At 38.8% G+C, this 18840-nt stretch overlaps 1 protein-coding gene across 1 annotated transcript in view; it reads right to left on the bottom strand.

The window, feature by feature from the left end:
- Nucleotides 1–991: 991 nt before the first annotated feature.
- Nucleotides 992–18840, bottom strand: part of LOC136255217 (NACHT, LRR and PYD domains-containing protein 14-like) — a 44481-nt gene continuing 26632 nt past the window's right edge. The window contains exon 4 of the mRNA XM_066047942.1: nt 992–3255. Coding sequence (XP_065904014.1) covers nt 992–3255 — 2264 coding nt within the window. The remainder of the gene's footprint in view (nt 3256–18840) is intronic.

The raw sequence follows: 18840 nt of genomic DNA, 5'->3' as shown, positions 1-18840 counted from the left end.
GTATCTCGATCTCGCATTTGCTACACAGAGTTGGCTTTCGAATCATAACTCAGTGGTTTGTAATCCAATTCTTCTATACTACTGCAAGGACTTTCTATGAAGATTATTCCAGCTATACACCGATTTTCAGCTCATTGCTCTTAGCGGTTTGCCTAGTAGGCGTAAAAACTAATACTTTTTTATTACTAAAAATCGATCGCGTAATTGTGACACAGGTTGGGTTTTGTGTCATATCTCCGTGGTCTTAATCTCGATTCCTTTCAAACCACCAATAGGCACTCCTACGATGGTTACTCCATCTACATAGCAATTTTCAGCTCATTCCATGAAGCGGTTTACCCTGTAGGCGTGACAACAAATCGATCTTGTTTTATGCGAATAATAGGTCATAACGCCTGAACCATTCATCGGATTTGCACCAAATTTGATGCTAGGATGCGCCTTTGGACTCCCTTTCTGTGTGCCAAATTTCAAGGCGATTGGAGCACGTGTTTGCGTTTTATAGCAATTTTTGCAAGTGTGCGAAAAGAAGAAGAAAAAAAACGAAGAAAAAAAACGAAACTTTGGCCGCTCATATCTCGGAAATGGCTTGAGTGATTTCCTTCAAATTTGGAATGTAGACTCCCCTAGCTGGCGGGCAACTCTGCAGCAAATTTGGTTTCAATCGGATAAGCTATCACCGAGATACAAAAGTGTGAAAATGACGTTTTCTTTCTTCCTGTCAATATACTCACGGTGTGGCGCGCCGGCTTCTTGGGCCGCACGACACACTATCGTGTGTCTTGATACATGGCAAATGTATCCTCTGGGATTCCTTTGATCAGAGGTGTAAAAGTGTTACATAGTAAATATGCATATAGTTGTATACAGTTAATCATTATATCAACACAAGTGTGCTAGTCACAATGCAACTATACTGTATAACTTCATAAGTTATACTGCATAACTTCAATAAGTTTTACTATTACAAGTAGTTGCAATTAAATCTTTGCTAGATAAAGTTAATATTCAGGTGTTGTGTAATTCCTTGTTTTGTTCTCATATTGTTAATTTCATCTTTTAATGATACTAACTTCTCTGGAGGGCATCTAGGAAGTTGTAGTTCCTCTAAAATTTTGTTAGTCGTTAAGGCTTGTAGTATTAGTTGTATACCTTCCCCACTAATGGGGTTACTATATATCACTAGTGTGTGTAGAGATTTGTTGACAGCTAGAGCATTGGCCATATCATCAGCCACATCATCAGTGATGTTATTGTGACTAATGTAAAGAAACTTCAACTTGGTAGAATCTTTCACAGAAGCAAATAATGCTCTACATGAAGTGGAAGATAATGTAACACTGTCCATAAACAGGCAGGTTACTACAGAGGAAGGATGGGACAACATGGTGTATAGTTCTTCATTATCACCAATAGTGGAGTTATCACTGATCATCACCATCTCTACTTTACAACTGAGGACAATATTGCTGATGAAGGAGGAGGATGTTTGCGTGAGGCCATTAAAGCTCAACCACAATTGGGTGATAATAATGCCACTATCATTGAGGTATTTATGAATAATGTGGAGACCACGATCTTGGATATAGCAGTCATATAAGTTAACTTTCACCCACTGTTTGTGGGAAGAGGAAGTAAGGAAAAGACACAAACACTCAATGTCACCAGACGACAGTTTAACTTCACTGACGTCAATTTCTTTTTTATTAAACACTGCTGCCTTCTCAATGGATTCACATATTCTCCTGTCAGAAGCTTCATGAAAGCAGTGAAAGAGGTGAAGACATTTTAACTGATCATTAAGAAATTCTTCAGCAATGGTGATCTTGTTATTCCCACCACAAAGGAATTGTTTGAAAGCAGATCTCTGTCCTTTAGTCAGTGAAACATAGATGGCGAACATGTTAGCATGAACATCACTCCAGAATTTTTTTTGAAGCAGACAAAGCTCTTCATCTGGTGAGAGTTGAGTGATGATGTAGCGAGCTGCAAGATATTCCTGGATGGTAATATGGAGGAAATTAAATGTCATTGTTTTCCCAGTGAGGCCAAAATGTTGTGCAGCATGTAACAGCCCATAACCATTGATTGCCTCTGAGGTAGCTATGACATCAGGACATGTCACTTTGATGTCATCATAGGTAAACACTAGTTGGTTGTTATTAAGTGCTTGTAATGCTAACTTGGAAAGTTGTTTAACTATTTTACTGCATGGCTCTGGCAGGTGGTCTAAATCAGTGATGGTGTTGTTTTCAAGATTGTGGCCAGATTTGGCAAGATGTCGACAGATGGTAAGACAAATGAAGTGATGGTATAATTTGCTAGTGTCACTGGGAAGGGGAATACCCATTTTACGCAAGAAAAGTAAGATTACTATATTAAAAGGTACCAGACATAGGTTACTGATTATTGGGTGATCTTCCAGATAATGAATAAGCTTTTCAATACATTGAGGATGTCCCTTCAAAGAGTGCTCAATATAATGACGTTGTTCATCATCAGTGAAACCCAAGATATCTGCCGAGATGGTGGCTTGCTCTCGCAGGGTCACTGAAGCATGCGGACGTGATGATACAATCAAGCCACAATTAGGCAGCACTCGGCGACTAAGAATTTTAGCAACCAAGCTGTTTGTTTGTAGCTTTACTGGCAGTTCATCATAACCATCAAGAAGGACTACCATTTCTTTTCCACCAGTTTTAAAAAGGTAATCACTACATGGTTTGGTAATTTCTGTTGCACTATCATCTCCTTCACAGAATAGTTGCAGTAGATGGTTAACTGATGTGGCTTGTTGAACATTGGGATCACGCAGGCACAGCAGTAGAACTAACTTGAAGCCTTTTAAAATCTGTTGCTTACCCCACATAAAAGCTATTTCACGTAACAACACAGATTTTCCAATTCCTGGTGCACCATCAATCATAATAAATTGTGGCTCATCATTTTTCTCTAGTGGAGCCAAAATATCCATCATGTCTTTGGTAACTTTATGAGTGTGTGGTGCATGACCATGAAGCTCAGGCTTGTCTGATAGCTCTTTAGTAGCTAATGAGATAATATCTCCTTTTTGGATCAGTTTAGCGACTTCAACTGTATGGTACATGTTATGATGTTGTCCCTCATGATGGATCAATAAAAGTGGTGTAAAGTTTTTTGGCTTATCAGGTGGCCATGTATCCTCATCAACCCTAAACCGTGTCTGTATGTTGATTATTGTCACCCTATTGGATATTATGGAGACAGCCTCAGCTCCTACAGGATAAACAACAAGGTGTAACAGCTGATGTGGAGTACACCATACACTGTATATACCTTTGTCAGTGACAGTAAACTTGTTATCAGACTTTATTATTATTATTATTATAATAATTGCAAAACCTCGCAAGCGAGTATGTAAGTGCAATATAATAATTATGTACAAAATTAATTAATATTAAGTAAGTAAGTAAAAGAGTCAATTGAAGTAGCGTTAACTATTTCAGTTGGTAATTTGTTCCATAATGCAATGGTGGCTGGGAAAAAGCTAAACTTGTATGGATCAATCCGTGTAAAGGGTACAGTAAGTTTGTAATCATGGCCTCTAGTAATTCCTGGATTGTAGTTGATATAGTTAGGTAGTTTTAAGTCTATTATATGGTGGGTAATCTTATACATCATTTGTAATCTGAGAGTATCTCTACGGCTGTGCAGGCTGTTCCATCTTAGTGTATTTATCATCTCAGTAACACTACTCGTATATCGGTAATCGCCATTTACAAATCTTGCTGCTCGTCGCTGTACCGATTCCAGTTTATCGATGTTAAATTTAGTATGGGGGGCCCAGGAACAAGCAGCATATTCTAAAATTGGTCGAACATACATCAGATAAGCATCAGATTTCATTTCACATTTACATGAAGACAAGTTCCTCTTTAAGAAAGCTAGAGCACTGTTTGCTTTTTTACACACCGAGTCAATATGCTTGTTAAAATTTAGCTTGGAATCGATGACAATTCCCAAATATTTAGCTTCATTTACATTTTCAAGAAAGTGATTATACAATGTATAGGGGAAAGCAAATATATTTCTTAGTGATGTCTGTAATACTTGGCACTTATCGACATTGAAGATCATCATCCACTTCTTGGCCCACTGCTCTAAATTGTGTAAATCATGTTGGAGAATTTCCTGGTCATTTTTGTTTTTTATTTGTCTATATAACAAACGGTCGTCAGCAAATAGACTACAACATGAAGAAATAGTATCGGGTAAATCATTTATGTAAACAAGAAATAACAATGGTCCTTTTCATGTTTAGTAGTCACAACTATAACAATACAATAATCAACTAAGCTACTGTAGATACAACAAATACACAAGGGTATCAGGGGCGGATCCAGGAGCTGGCAAGGGGAGGGGCACAAACAGGCTAAGTTTTAAGTGGTTGGGGATAGCCAGATTCTCTAGTTCAGTGCTACATTTTTGAAGCAGCAAATAATCACCTCTTAGTAGTGTCCCACTGTTGATTTTTGCCATTTGGCCTTTTCAGATAGTTGTGAAGTCTTAAAAGCGGTTTAAAAGGCTCTGAATGTCTCAAACAACAGCTACACGATAATTATTTTTAGAGGCGCTTGATACGCACGAAGGTGCTGAGTGACTATTTCACAGTTAGTTTGACTTTGGTATGCTTTGATTTCAGGTGAATTTGCTAGTAAAATGTGCATATTTTCAAGAATTACTTGGCCTGACATAAAGTTTAGTAGCTATTTTAATCAGAAGTATGGCTGGCTCCTCCACAAGTTTAAGGGGGGGCATTTGCCCCAAATGCCCCATCCTGGATCCGCCATTGGGTATATGGTCACCTTTTTCAGGATGTTGACAGCTGCACATAGCAGGTGACAGGATGACACTTAGTAGCTTATTCCAAGTGGCAGTGCTGTCAACTTCAAGCCACTCCTCCAGTACTGCATGACAGCAACGCTCAGCTTTGAAGTAGTTGTTATGTTCTATAATGTCAAGCCTTCCCTTGTGTAGACCCAGCTGTGTCCCTATCACTCTCCAATAAGCCGCATAGTTTGGAGTGATGTGGTTTTGGAGATCCTTCAGTAGCGGTGTTGTCTTCCCTGAATATATAATAATAAAACAAGTCCCCAATTGAACATCATGACTACATATTGACTTGCATGTTAAAAATAATAACTTAAAAATGAAAGAAGGAATCCAAACAATAAAAAGTAGCGAAACAAGAAATGAAAGATGGTATTACAGTGTAGTTTGGTGGTAAAATCCCTACATTGGCATGTTATAACAATGATTTTGTTCAATGCCAAAGTAGAGATATCCCGGCTGAACTATGCTGTAATACCATCATTCATCTCTTGTTTCATTACCTTTTTTGTTGCATGGTCCCTACTTCATTTTTTAAATTAATAATTTCAAATATACTAGCTTGTTTGGTTATTTTGTCATAGCATACAGCTTATGGGAACGGCTGTACAGTACATGTAAAGCCATAAATTAGTTGGACTAATTCTAACCAGTATTGATCTGACATGCCTACACCCACCACTGCTACCTATGGCTAACCCCTCACCACATTTCAGTCCAGAAAAAAACAAAGAAATGAAATTCAAATATACAGGTGAGTATGGTAACGGTCTAATAGGGTGACTGCTGTATTAGAGTATCTCGAGTCAGCTTTTCACCTACCAGGGAGTGTGTCACTATACAGCTAGACCAGTAATAATAGGGTGTGTTATTGTGTCTGTGATTGAGTAAATAGATTGTTATGTTGTGTGGTCTTGATGCTTGATCGTTATTAGCAACCAATATTGCATTAATACACGTGATATCGAACCTATCATGACGTTTCGTGTATCTACCTAGTGTAAGCACTTAAATAAGTTTGCGATGCCTAAATATGCTGCTCAAGGAAAGGTTGATAGGGAAAATCGATGCCTCAATTTGATTTATTGCATGAAGAAGGACTGATTGAAGATTTAAGAAAAGACAAGGTGCAGAGGGCACACAGTCATTACCGTCATCAAAATCCCAAAAGGTGCATCCCATTGGTGAGTTTGTTATTGTTGTTGAGATGAACTAGTAACATTTATTTGTAGTAATTGTATAGAATACGTAATGTAATTTAATCCAAGTTGTAAGAAAGGGTGAGGGGCCCCCAAAAAGTCTGGGTAAAAAAAGATGTGAAATCAATGGTAGCGGCCAAGAAATGACTGTGATGGCAGGTTAATAGCAAAAGTTTTAATAATGACAATTCAGGTGAATTTGTGTTGCCTTCTTCTAGGATTCAGCACCAAATTTACCTGAATTGTTGTTTTTAAATTTTTTGCTATTAACCTTAGTCATTTCTTGGCTGCCACCTTTGATTTCACATCTTATTTCACCCTGAGTTTTATGGGGGCTACACCCTTTTTTCACAACTTGGCTGTTTTGCATAGATATCGCTTCTTTTTGTATTTGTATACTCCAAAGTTAGCCTGTGGCCAGCTTTGGAGTTTCTTTTACTTGTCTTTTTCTTTACTGCAAAAAGGTAGAAGACATCAGACCTGAATTCTCTGGATACTTTTTTATAATAATGCATATTTTTACAACAATTAATACCATAGGGTGATTTCCAGTATAGCTGGACTCTCTTCATTTGTAGCTGAACTGGGTTGTTTGTAGCTGAATGCTCCAAAGGGTGTTTGTTTGTAGCTGAACGCTCTACAGGGTGACTTTTTTTGTAGTTGAACTCTCTACAGGGTAACTTGTTTGTAGTTCAACTCTCTACAGGGTGACTTGTTTGTAACTGAACTCCCACAGGGTGATTTGTTTGTAGCTGAACTCTCCACAAGGTTACTTGTTTGTTGCTGAACTCTCTTCAGGGTGACTTGTTTGTAGTTGAACTCTCCGCTACAGGTGACTTGTTTGTAACCGAACTCTCTACAAGGTGACTTGTTCGTAGCTGAACTCTCTACAGGGTGATTGTTTGTGGATGAACTCTCTACATGGTGATTCGATTGTAGCTGAACATTCTAGAGTACTGTATCTTGATCGCATACTTGTTACACCTAGTTGACTTTCATAGTGTAACTCAGTGGTTTTTAATCTCATTCCTTGTAAACTACTGAACGGTTGTTCTAAAATAATTAATCTACCTCTCTACCTATTTTCAGCTGATTCCATTAGATAGTTTGCCTGGTAGACGTGGTAAGTAATACTTTTTATTATGATCATACTATTTTTACACATGGTTGGCATTTTTGGTATACTTCCATGACTGTTAGTGCAATTTCTTTCAAACCACAAAAGATTATGCACATAACTGCCTTGTTCTTTCTTTGATCTGTACCAAAATTGGACAGTAATTGTGCAGTATTACGCTCTTACCACCCTCTAACGTTTGAGTAAATCGACCAAAGCATGTGCGAGTTATTATGATTTTTCTAAAGTGTGCAAAAAGAAGAACCAGAAGACTATTAAGAAGAAAATAAGGCGACCTTTGAAGGCAGCGATGGATGGTGAATTCTGGCATGGGAGGTTCCCTACTCTGAAGGAGTTTCCACAGCAAAAAATGGTTAGTTTCCATCCAGAGCATTGTCAAGCTACGGATGCATGAAAATGGCATTTTCTTGGTTCTTGTAAGATGCACACTTGTCTGTCGATTGCCCATACTGGCTGTACTTGGCCACATGGCACAGTATTGTGTGTCTTTATAGATTGTAATTGCGTGATTATGCCACGCTTGTACAAATCATGTGATCATTAAAAGTTTTTTTTCCCAGGACTAGATGGAATGCCCTTACCTACCACCCCCAGCACAAGAGGCAAATGCACTGGACTTAACTGAAACAAAGGTGTTAGGGGACAGATTAGAAGTTCCCAGGGCCACTTACAAGGCCCAATTCCAGGGAAGCATCAGATGACCTGTAAAAGATGGAACGGCTTCCCCGGATGCACATTGTTGCTGATTGCAACAAAGAAAAAGAAAGTGTGCTTTAAAGCCATGCAAGAGTGCTGCTATAAGTCATGGTGTTACACCTGGAAAGAAACTCAGCCAAGCAACAATAGAAGGTAAGTCCTTCCCTGCCCATTCCCCCAGTTGTAGTAAACACTCAAGCAGTGATTGATGCCAACTCCACCTCTCAAACACGGTCACTATATTCCCTCTTCTTCAGTAGCTCATGGCATTTATAAATAGATGGAATAGAGGTTTTGCGGTAGCTCTGTACATTTGGATGAAATGCCCTTGTATCGAAATATGCACTTTGCTGCCACCCCCAGAATCCACGGACATGAATGTTAGCTCTGGCATCATCCTGTTGGTCAGCAGTCGGAAGAAGAATCACTTCTCCACTGAGAGATTGAAGAGGAAGCTCAATTGCAACATCATTGCAAACCTTAGATAGTAACTCAACTGTAATGTCCTGTACCTCATTATGAATATGCCACCATGGTGACAGATTATAGCATGATCATCTCTAAAATTAGCACCACAAACACAGTTGACAGGAGTGTTCAACAAAGTCCACCATAGTGCAAGTGGAATGCATCCCAGAACTCCTGCTTAGTTAAATGAAAACTCTGATCATGTAGTGGTAGGACCAACAACCATGAAGAGGCTCCAGGCTCACTGTTCAAATCAACTGCTCTCTGAAGCTGTGGAGAGAAGCTGTTCCTTATCTCTAGAGAATGCTCCTTAGAGACCACATGTCTGTTCTGATGGACCCGAGCCTTGATGTGTTGAGTGTCCTGAGGGTGAGCACAAACAGTCTGTTCAACTATCAGTGCATTTAATGATCTGTTGAGAACTGAAGCAGCAAACTGTGAATCACATATGCTAGTGTGGTTAATCACACCTAGACCACCAATATGGCATGGAAAAGAAAACAAGCTATGCTCGATGGAAGAGCTTGCTGGATGTCCAGTTGGTGTAGGAAAAAGTTGTAAAGAGTTAGCATCCTGGTTGAAAAAAGGAACTAATACTAGGAGTGGTTCTCATCAGATAGTCCCAATGACCAATCAACCCATGGGTAAGTGCACAAAGAGCAGCAAGCAGCTTACTAGTAGCAACCTCAGCTAAAGCAGAAACTTCTGCAGTCCAAGACTTTACCTTTGCAGCTTCAGCAAACTTTAGAGCAGCACCAAGATGTCACTGACCACGTGCAGTAATCTGTATATTTGTATTACAAACATGGTTTGTGTAGCAGAGAGATGTTCCGGTTTTGCAATCAAAACTATCTTGGTAGCCATTTATAAAGTAACCATAGTCTGGTCCAACAGATGAAAGATGCTGACAGTGATCCAACTACAGAAGCATCATCCACAAACCAGGCCTGGGATACACCAGGGACAGCTATTCGGCGATGCCTAATCAAGGGAACTACAGCCAATGCATCCATGGCAATGTAAGGGGATCACCTTGGGTGGTTCCTTCCATAGAGGGGATCTCCCCATCTCCAACAATGAACAAATGAATAGGAGCATCATAAATATTTAGTAGGATTGGTGAAAAAGAAGGACAAAGCACCGATATGTTATATAATGCAGCCTGACGGTTGATACAGTTAAACCATCAACAAAGAGAGTGGCTTCACATTCATTATCCTCAAACAGTTCTTTCATTGCATGGACTGCAGCCTCTGATCTAGCAGCATGGCCAGCACAGGTCTGAAGTGGGCCAACAGCAGAAACAATAATATCCTCAACAATTACACACAGTGTAGCCTTTGCCACAATCTATCAGGGTACGTCACCAATACCAATGGGATGCACACCAGGACACTTATTCAAAGGGATCAATCTACATGCCACAAAGGGCATCAGAACAGCAGGATCCTCTAACAAAGTGGTACAGAGGTAAAAGGCAACAGAAGCTAGAGCCTTAGACAGTCCAGCCCAGGCCTCTTTGAATGAGTATGTCTCCAAGCGTGAGCATCGACACCAGATTGACCTGCTGCCCCATGAGTGTGAAGTGATGCCCATCTGATGATACCACCGGTTAAACAATCAAAAAGTGGGAGGGATGTTTCTCCAGTAGAACGTCCTTAGCTGTACGGAGAATAGGAGTCCAAGCCACATGGGATCATAGAGTCAAGGGACAGCACTCCACTCTTAAAATCCTTTGCAAGGAGAAGTAGGGCCACTATGGCCATATTGACTATTCCTTCTGACGTCAGGTGGTCAAAAAGTCGAGATTTATCATCAGACTTCTTAGATGGTAGCGAGCGCCTGAGATGGTCTTGTATACAATGCCCCTCACTTCTGAAGTAGCAAGGGCTGCATCACAGAGCAGGCCATCAGTGCAACTGAACCAAGTGCAGAATTGTCAGCAAAGGCTCTTGCCAGCTCACGAACAAAAGATTTGCCTTCTTTCCCAAAAGGTATCAGAAAATGTGTGGTTTCCAATGGACAACCTTTTCAACACGAGAAACTTACAGAATTCCCCATCACTCATGTCATTCCACAAAAACTCAGTGCAGGGCTTATAAAAGTAAGGGTGTAATCACTAAGATCTGAGTTCTGTTCAGCAGTCAGTAGCAACAGATGAAAAATCAGAAATGTTGGAAGTGCTGCTGTCATTGCAATGTGGACACACAAATGTTGCTGTAGGAGTTCCCAGGCTCTGGCCTCAGCAAGTGACAGCTCTAAACAGTCATATTGGTACCATATACAACATCCAGTTCTTGTATTGTAAGCCTGTGTGTTGTGTCTCGAAGAGGACTTGGTGATACTTAATAGTGACTTACCAGTCTATAGCAACTAATCTGTCTATACTAGCTGTCTAACCTGTCTACACAGTCTAACTTGTCTATAGTGACTAATCTGTCTATACTAGCTGTCTAACCTGTCTACACAGTCTAACTTGTCTGTAGTGACTAACCTGTCTATACTGCCTAACCTGTCTACACTGCCTAACCTGTCTACACTGTCTATAATTATACACTGTCTATAGCAACTATTCTGTCTAATCTGTCTACACTGTCTAACCTGTCTATAGTGACTAACCTGTCTACACTGCCTAACCTCTCTATGCTGTCTATAGTAACCAGCCTGTACGTATACACTGTCCAACCTGTCTACACTGTCTAACCTGTCTATATATTGTCTACAGTGTCTAACATGACTATACTGTCTATAATGATTAATCCTGTATAACCTGCACGAAGACCCAACTTTTCATGGAATTTTACATACTTTGCAATATTCATAATACATTCTGTACTTTCACTAGACACCTCTGCTAGTCACAGTGGCTAATCTCACATGGCCAATCCACTTTCTCCTTAACTTTCTCTGCTTTCTGTATGTTGCAATTGTTCACACCATGTTTTAATCAGAATAAATTACAAGCACCTCTGAAAATTGCCTGCAGTATGCTATTCATTGCTGCACCTGTGCTGCACAAAGAGCATGCTAGATTATTATGTCACCAGGTCAGTCTTCAGTGCACATAAAAATGGCTTCAGTGAAGCAATTACTGCAAAGCATACCAGCAACTCGATAAACAGCTTTGTGCCATGTAGCACAGAAGGATATGACCTGTTAGAACATTAATTTATACTACAGTTACTGAAGCAGTGAAGGCATGAAGAATGATTGGCTTACAAGGTACTTCTAATTTCTAGGCATTGTGCAAGGAACCACCATGATGACAGGACAGAGAAAGAGTGATCTAGACCATTTGAGACCAGCCATTGTGACTTGAAAGTCTAGTACAAGGATAGAATGTATAAACATCAAAAATTCTACAAAATGTAGGGTCCCCTTCAGGCCTTGGGTCCCCGGGTTCTTGTATCCCGGTCCCCGGGTCCACTGTTTATACCTACCCCACACCACCATAAGTATTATAACTAGGTATATTAATGTTATGCTTTATAGTTAAGATTTCTGTTTCTTCAATACTAAAGATGTAGTAGCTTCACCTGTACTATTTGATTTACATTTGCAAAAAATATTGGATCAGTATAATCGGTATCGGCTCTCTAAGGTACAGATTAATCAGATATTGGTACAATTCATCAGTACATCTCTACTAGTCAGGTTAGTCGCTATAGACAGTATTAACAGGTTAGACAGTGTAGACAGGTCCTTGGGTCCCCGAGTCTTTGGATCTTTGGATCTTTGGATCCCCAGTCCCCAGGTCAACTGTTTATACCTACCCGATGGTGTGGCCTGTGTTAGACAGTTAGGCACCACAAAAATTTTAATTAATGCTTCCACCAAGAATTGTCTGGATTACTCCATATTTTAATTAGTTATTAAAATGGCTAGCTGGCTATTTAACAAATTGTTTAGTTCATCCTGTGGTGCAGTTCTTTATTCTTAGTGTTGTAACAGCTGTAATGTATTCAGAAAACTTAAGTAAGAATAATAACAACAGCCATGTTAGCTTGTACACTTGTATGGCTTCTAATAGCTTAGTGCTATATAGCATAGAAATAGGGATTTCTATTTGTTTGTACTGGCCTTTTTATTCTGCAATGCAATAATGGTGTTTGCTATCAGTAGTAATATCGGTTTGTAGAGCATTTGTGCCAATTACCAATATGGTAGAAATGCCTTATTGGCGATAAGCAAGCCAATTGTGACTGGATCTGCAAAAATCGTTGTTATCACCCAAGACAGGAAGTTAGATTTTTTCACACACACACAAAGCTTATTGAATGCACTATCAAATTTCACTGTCACAGTTGACCAGAGTAAAATGGTCTGCTTTTGCTGGCTGTTTTTTTAAAGCACTGGTACAAGTGCTCTGGGGTCTTGATGGAGCCCTGGCCAACCAGGAGATGGCTGTGTGTGGCTGTACAGCTCCGTGGGGTTGGACAATGACTGGTGCTGTAAATTTCCTTTCATTTTAGCCAGTTCTGAGCCCTGAATGGCTCATAACTTGGCCTAATTCATCCCAACACATTCATTTTCATTTTTTGAACACCATCTTGTCTGCCTTCCAGGGCCCCCACCTCCCACCCTTTTTGCAGCTCGCCTGATAACAGGTTTAAAACTATCTAAAATGGCGGGAAACTTAGCTGTTGACTACTTCTTCAGTGGGTGATCAGGAAGGTAAGAAATTGTTGTAAAACGTGTGAAAATTTGGTATGCATAGCTACCACCATTGACCAGCTACAACACTCTGAATATTTAAAACCGATGTTTCTCAACACTTTTAAATGGGCAATAAGACCGGTTTTCCCAGAGACAGTCACAATTATTGGTGCATCCCTACTGTCTATAGCAACTAACTTGTCCAGTGTAGACAGGTTACACAATGTAGACGGGTTAGACAGTGTAGACAGGGACAGTGCAGACAGGTTAGTCGCTATAGGCAGTATAGACAGGTTAGTCACTATAGGCAGTATAGACAGGTTAGTCACTATAGACATATTAGACAGTGTAGACAGGTGACAGGTTAGTCACTATAGACAGGTTAGCCACCATAGACAGGTTAGCCACCATAGACAGGTTAGTCAGCATAGACAGGTTAGACAGTGTAGACAGGTTAGACAGTGTAGACAGATTTGTTGCTATAGACAGGTTAGACATTTTAGACAGTGTAGACATGTTAGTCACTCTAGACAGTATAGACAGGTTAGACAGGGTTGGTCGCTATAGACATGTTAGACATTATACAGTATTGACATGTTAGACATTAAAGACAGTATAGACAGGACAGTGTGGACAGGTTAGGCGTTATAGAAGGGTTAGTCACCACAGACAGTAGAGACAGGTTAGACATTTTAGACACTGTAGACAATATAGATGGGTTAGACAGTGTAGACAGATTAGTCGCTAATGACAGTGTAGTCACTATAGACACATTAGACAGTGTAGACAGGTTAGACAGTATAGACAGATTTGTCACTATAGACAGTATACACATAGTAGACAGGTTAGACGGTACAGATAGATTAGTTGCTATATAGACAAGTTAGACATGTTAGACAGTATAGACATGTTAGTCACTCTAGAAAGTATGGACATGTTGATTGTTGTAGACAGGTTAGACAGTGTAGATATTATAAGTTAGACACGTTAGTCGCTACAGACAGGTTAGACAGTGTAGACAGGTTAGACAGTGTAGACAGGTTAGTCGCTACAGTCAGGTGAGTTGCTATAGACAGGTTAGCCACCATAGACAATATAGACAGGTCAGTCACCATAGACAGTATAGACAGGTTAATCACCATAGACAGTATAAATTATAGACATGCAGGTTAGTCACTATAGACGAGATATGTTCCTGAACCATTGTTGGCAGGTTTTGATAAACTTATTTTTTGCCATTTTTGGCAACTTTCAAAGCTGCCAAAACTGGCAACTTCAAACGGTGCCAAAACTGGCAACTTCATAAGCTGCCAAAACTGGCAACTTTAAGAGCTGCTTCAAAAATGTATCGCTAGCAGCTTTATGTTATTTCCAAAATTCCATGTCCTTTTATAGTTGCAAAAGTATCTTTTAATTGTGGGATTGAATTTCAGTTTGGAGTTTCAAAACTGGAAGTTTTTATAGCTACCGAAATTGGCAAGTTTATAAGTCCAAACTTGGTAAGTTTATAAAAATTAATTTCCAAAATGGGCAAGTTCTGTAATTACCAAAATTGGCAAGTTTCGTAATATCCAATGTTGGTAAGTTTATAATTTCCAAAATTGGCAAGTTTGATTTTCCAAAATTGGCTAGTTAGAATTTCCAATATTCCATTATTGGCATGGAGTAGGCATGCCAAACTTGGCAATAAAAACAATAATTATAAGTACTGTATCTCATTTTCTTGCCAAAAATGGAAACTCAAACCCACAATCAATGGTTACACACACCACTATATAACTAAAACCCGATACCTTCCAATTTTGGAATAACTGTAATATGCTTGTGAGAGAAATTGAAACACTTACTGGTTCCATGACAAAGCTGTATATACTCTCCTTAGCTTGCCAAGGAAAATACGTTCTATTTTTTTTGCAATAATTCAGATCCCACATAATGCCAATGTTGGCAATAATGGGGGTTACAAATTATTGCCTAATTTGACAAAAAAATGTCCTGCCAAATTTGGGCTTAAAAGAGCCAGTTTTGGAAGCTTGGTAACTTTTACATTAACTTTGTTGTTGTCACAACTTTGAAGTTGCATTTCGTATATTTCCAACAATGGCAAAATAAAATTCTTTACATTGCTAGACTTTGCTTTTAAGGGTGTTCCAACTTTTGCAATAACCCAAATGCTGCAAAATATGGAACCCAATAAATTGACAAAAATGGCAACAGGTTGGATCTACATTTGGCAAAATGTGGACAATACTGAATTTACCAACATCTGGGATAAGCCTAATTTTGCCGCAATTGGCAAAAGTGTGATACTGAATGTTGCCAAAACTGGCAAAAAGCAGGTTTATCAAAACGTGCCAAAATTGGCTGTTAAACATACCTGCTCTATAGACAGGTTAGTCATGATAAACAAGTTAGTTGCTATAGACAGGGTAGTCGCTATAGATAGTATAGACAAGTTAGTTGCTATAGACAGGGTAGTCGCTATAGATAGTATAGACAAGTTAGTTGCTATAGACAGGTTAGACAGAATAGACGGGTTAGTTGCTTTACACAGTACATACACAATGTTTAAAGCTCACCTGAAGCATCAGTATCTGAGTATATCAATCCAGCTGACTCTACCGTGCTCCATTTAGAAGTATCTTTATTTTCAGTATACTACATACGTTCATGTTACGGATAACATCCTCTCCCTAATGCCATCTCCTTCATTTGGCCTCAGCCTTGCGACTGTTGTCAGGCAGATAGGAAGGCAGGCAGGCAAAAATTTGAGTTTCAGTTATTTTTTAAATGATTATTTTATTTCTTTTCCTTACCATGCCCACATTGGTTCCATTCATTGTCCCATTTGTGGCTGTACGTTTCCCGAGGACTCACACGTTTACACATTTTTGGTACATATTTTCATCATAAATGATTGTATTTCTGTATCTGGCTGCCCATAAGTGACTAATATAGGAGATGTTTCAGATGTTTCTAGGATGATTTAAAGGCAGCATTTTAGGCAGTGTGTGTCGTTTTTGAGGGTATCCCTATACTTAAAACAGTACTGCTGGTAGTACTGTTTGATAATACTCAAGCAATTAGCTCAAGCACCTTATTATAAACCATACACATACCTACAGGTACACACAATCAATGTAAAATGCAATAATGCAATTCATAATGGAATCCTATTTACATATGATACAGAATACTGGTTGCCTAAATAAAGTTTGACATTGCACACATACCTTTCTCTGGTGTACTAAACTGTTGTAGTCCTTTGTTATCACTTTGCCCCATCTTTCAGTTTGACCTATTATGGAGAGCAAACAACAACAATGTTACACATGATATGTAGTGAGGCTACAATTTAGCTATATTGCAGGGGAACAGCAGCAAAATTTTAAGTGAAGGGGTTGAGAATCATGTTATGTCTCTGACTCTCTGCTACAAAAGCTATAGCTTTCTTGCAGGCCCCTAGTGGAATAGTAAATAAAAAAATAATACACATAAGAAGTGTGGTAACTGGGTGATATAATTTGCACATTGTAAAAACCATGCTGTATCTAGGAAGGTTTGAAGGCACATGCATGTTCCTTAAAAATAAAGTTGCCCTTCTAAAATTAGTTAATAAAATGCTTTATTTCTGCTGTATTAGAGTATCTCAATCTTACAAAGTGGAGGGCTAAGCTCTTCTGAAAACCAGTTTTAGTCCCTTCCCCTTCCTCTGTTGCTGTTACTGTGCTCAATGGCAGATCCAGGATGGGGCATTTTGGGAAAATGCTCCCCCCCCTCCCTCTCCCTCAGTGGAAGAGCCATACTTCTTTGATAGAAATACTATACACCTTCTCAGACCAAAATCAATTTATATAAGCATGTTATCATATGGGAAGAGACGTGGGGGATGAAATTCAATAAATGTATGGTAGTAACAATCACATTAAAACATAATCCTTACATTGCGGAATACACCCTCCATGGCAAAAAACTGAATCCTGTTGCAAATGCTAAATACTTGGGTATCAATTTTGACAGCAAGCTTACATTCAACCATCATGTGAACACTGTTTTCCAAAAATCTAATAACACCTTAGCATTCTTATGAAGAAATCTGAAACACTGTCACCAAAGAGTTAAGCTAGATGCCTATAAGATATTTGTTCTACCAATTTTAAACTAAGCTGCAACAGTTTGGTCCCCACACACACAATACTGCATCAATAACTAGAAGCTGTTCAGCAACATGCCGCTCGTCAGATTGTCGCAGATTAAGTAGTATATCACATATCCTAAATTCAGTAAAGTTAAAATCCATAGTGTATCATTTTACAAGGCTTCATCTCTTGATGTTCTATAAAATTGTCAATCACCTAGTAGAGCTTCCTATCCCCAGCTATATTGTACATTCTACAAGATGTTTACAAGGAAACCAGGATAAGTTCATAAAACCATCTGCTACTGTTGATGCATACAAATTTAATTTTTATCCAAGATCAATTACCCTATGGAATCAACTACCAATCAATGATATTTTTCCCTAAATGATTTGATAGCATTCTTCAATCAACACAGACACATTCAATGAAAAACAGTAATTGATAGCTAATCTATAGACATCATTTTTATACTCAAATTTGTGAGTTTTACAATCACATGTATATATATATATATATATATATATATATATATCACCATTTATTGCAAATTCACCTGAAACCAAAGTTAAATCAGCTGTCAAGCTGTCACCTACCATACGCAAGGAAATTTTGACATCAGAAAAATTTGATGAATCAGTTTAATCTGTCAATTGTTTATAAGCGCCTTTAAAAGTACAGGTTTTGTCAACAATTTCTTGATTTTTGTCAACATTTTATTCGTCAAATCTGCTGAAATGTGAATTTGTCAAATTTTTCTTACATCAAAATTTCCTTGCATATGGTAGTACCGTATAGCCTAAATATTTCGAGGGGCAAATATTTCGAGGTTGAGCAATGTTGCTAAAAATAAAATTTTCGCGGATTTGCACACACTCCCAAATGTATTAGACTATATGGAAGTCTAAATATTTCTAGAGTAAAATTTTTGCTGATAACATCCAAAACCGCGAAATCAGTGAAAAGTTTGCCCTCAAAATATTTAGGCTATACGGTACCTCCATACGAACTAAGCGCCTCTAAAAATAATTATCATGCTGCTGGTGTGTAATACAGCTTTTAAGACTTCACAACCACCTGCAAGACATAATGAAAAAATCAACCTTCTTAGGAGTGATCATTGCTATTTAAAAAATACAGCACCTAAAAAGAGAATCTGAACCACATACAACTTAGGCTCCTGTGCCCCTCCCCTTGCCAGCTCCTGGATTCGCCCCTGGTGCTGTATTGTATAACTATTTTGGATAGTATGACTGAGATTTGTGATACATGAGTATTGTAGCTATTCCCAAAAAAGGGCTTTGCAGCAAAATACATAGCAAAAATATTCAAGACTTAAAATACTAAAGCTGGTTCTTGATTTTCAAGGCTAGGCTATACTATCCACTATGTTATTATTCTCAGCTAACACCCATTCTCCTTCAGCTGTATGACATCAGAGCTGAAAAGCCATCTGTATGTTTATAGATACATTCCTGTGACATCACACAATTATCTCACTAACATGTTGAAGTAGTCGCTATGGTAAACGCAAAGCACCCATAATCTAAGAATTGCTTCATTTTTAAATAAAGCTTCTATCTGCTGTAGCTTTTCTCTAGAAGGCATTGATGTAACATTTCTTGGAACGTAAATTGGTGAATGCTCTATTAGAGGATTTCATGACTAAGTGTGA

This window comes from Dysidea avara, chromosome 5, assembly GCF_963678975.1.
Source record: "Dysidea avara chromosome 5, odDysAvar1.4, whole genome shotgun sequence".
Lineage (NCBI taxonomy): Eukaryota > Metazoa > Porifera > Demospongiae > Dictyoceratida > Dysideidae > Dysidea > Dysidea avara.
Note: the sequence above shows the minus strand (reverse complement) of the source record. Positions and strands in the feature narration are given on the sequence as shown.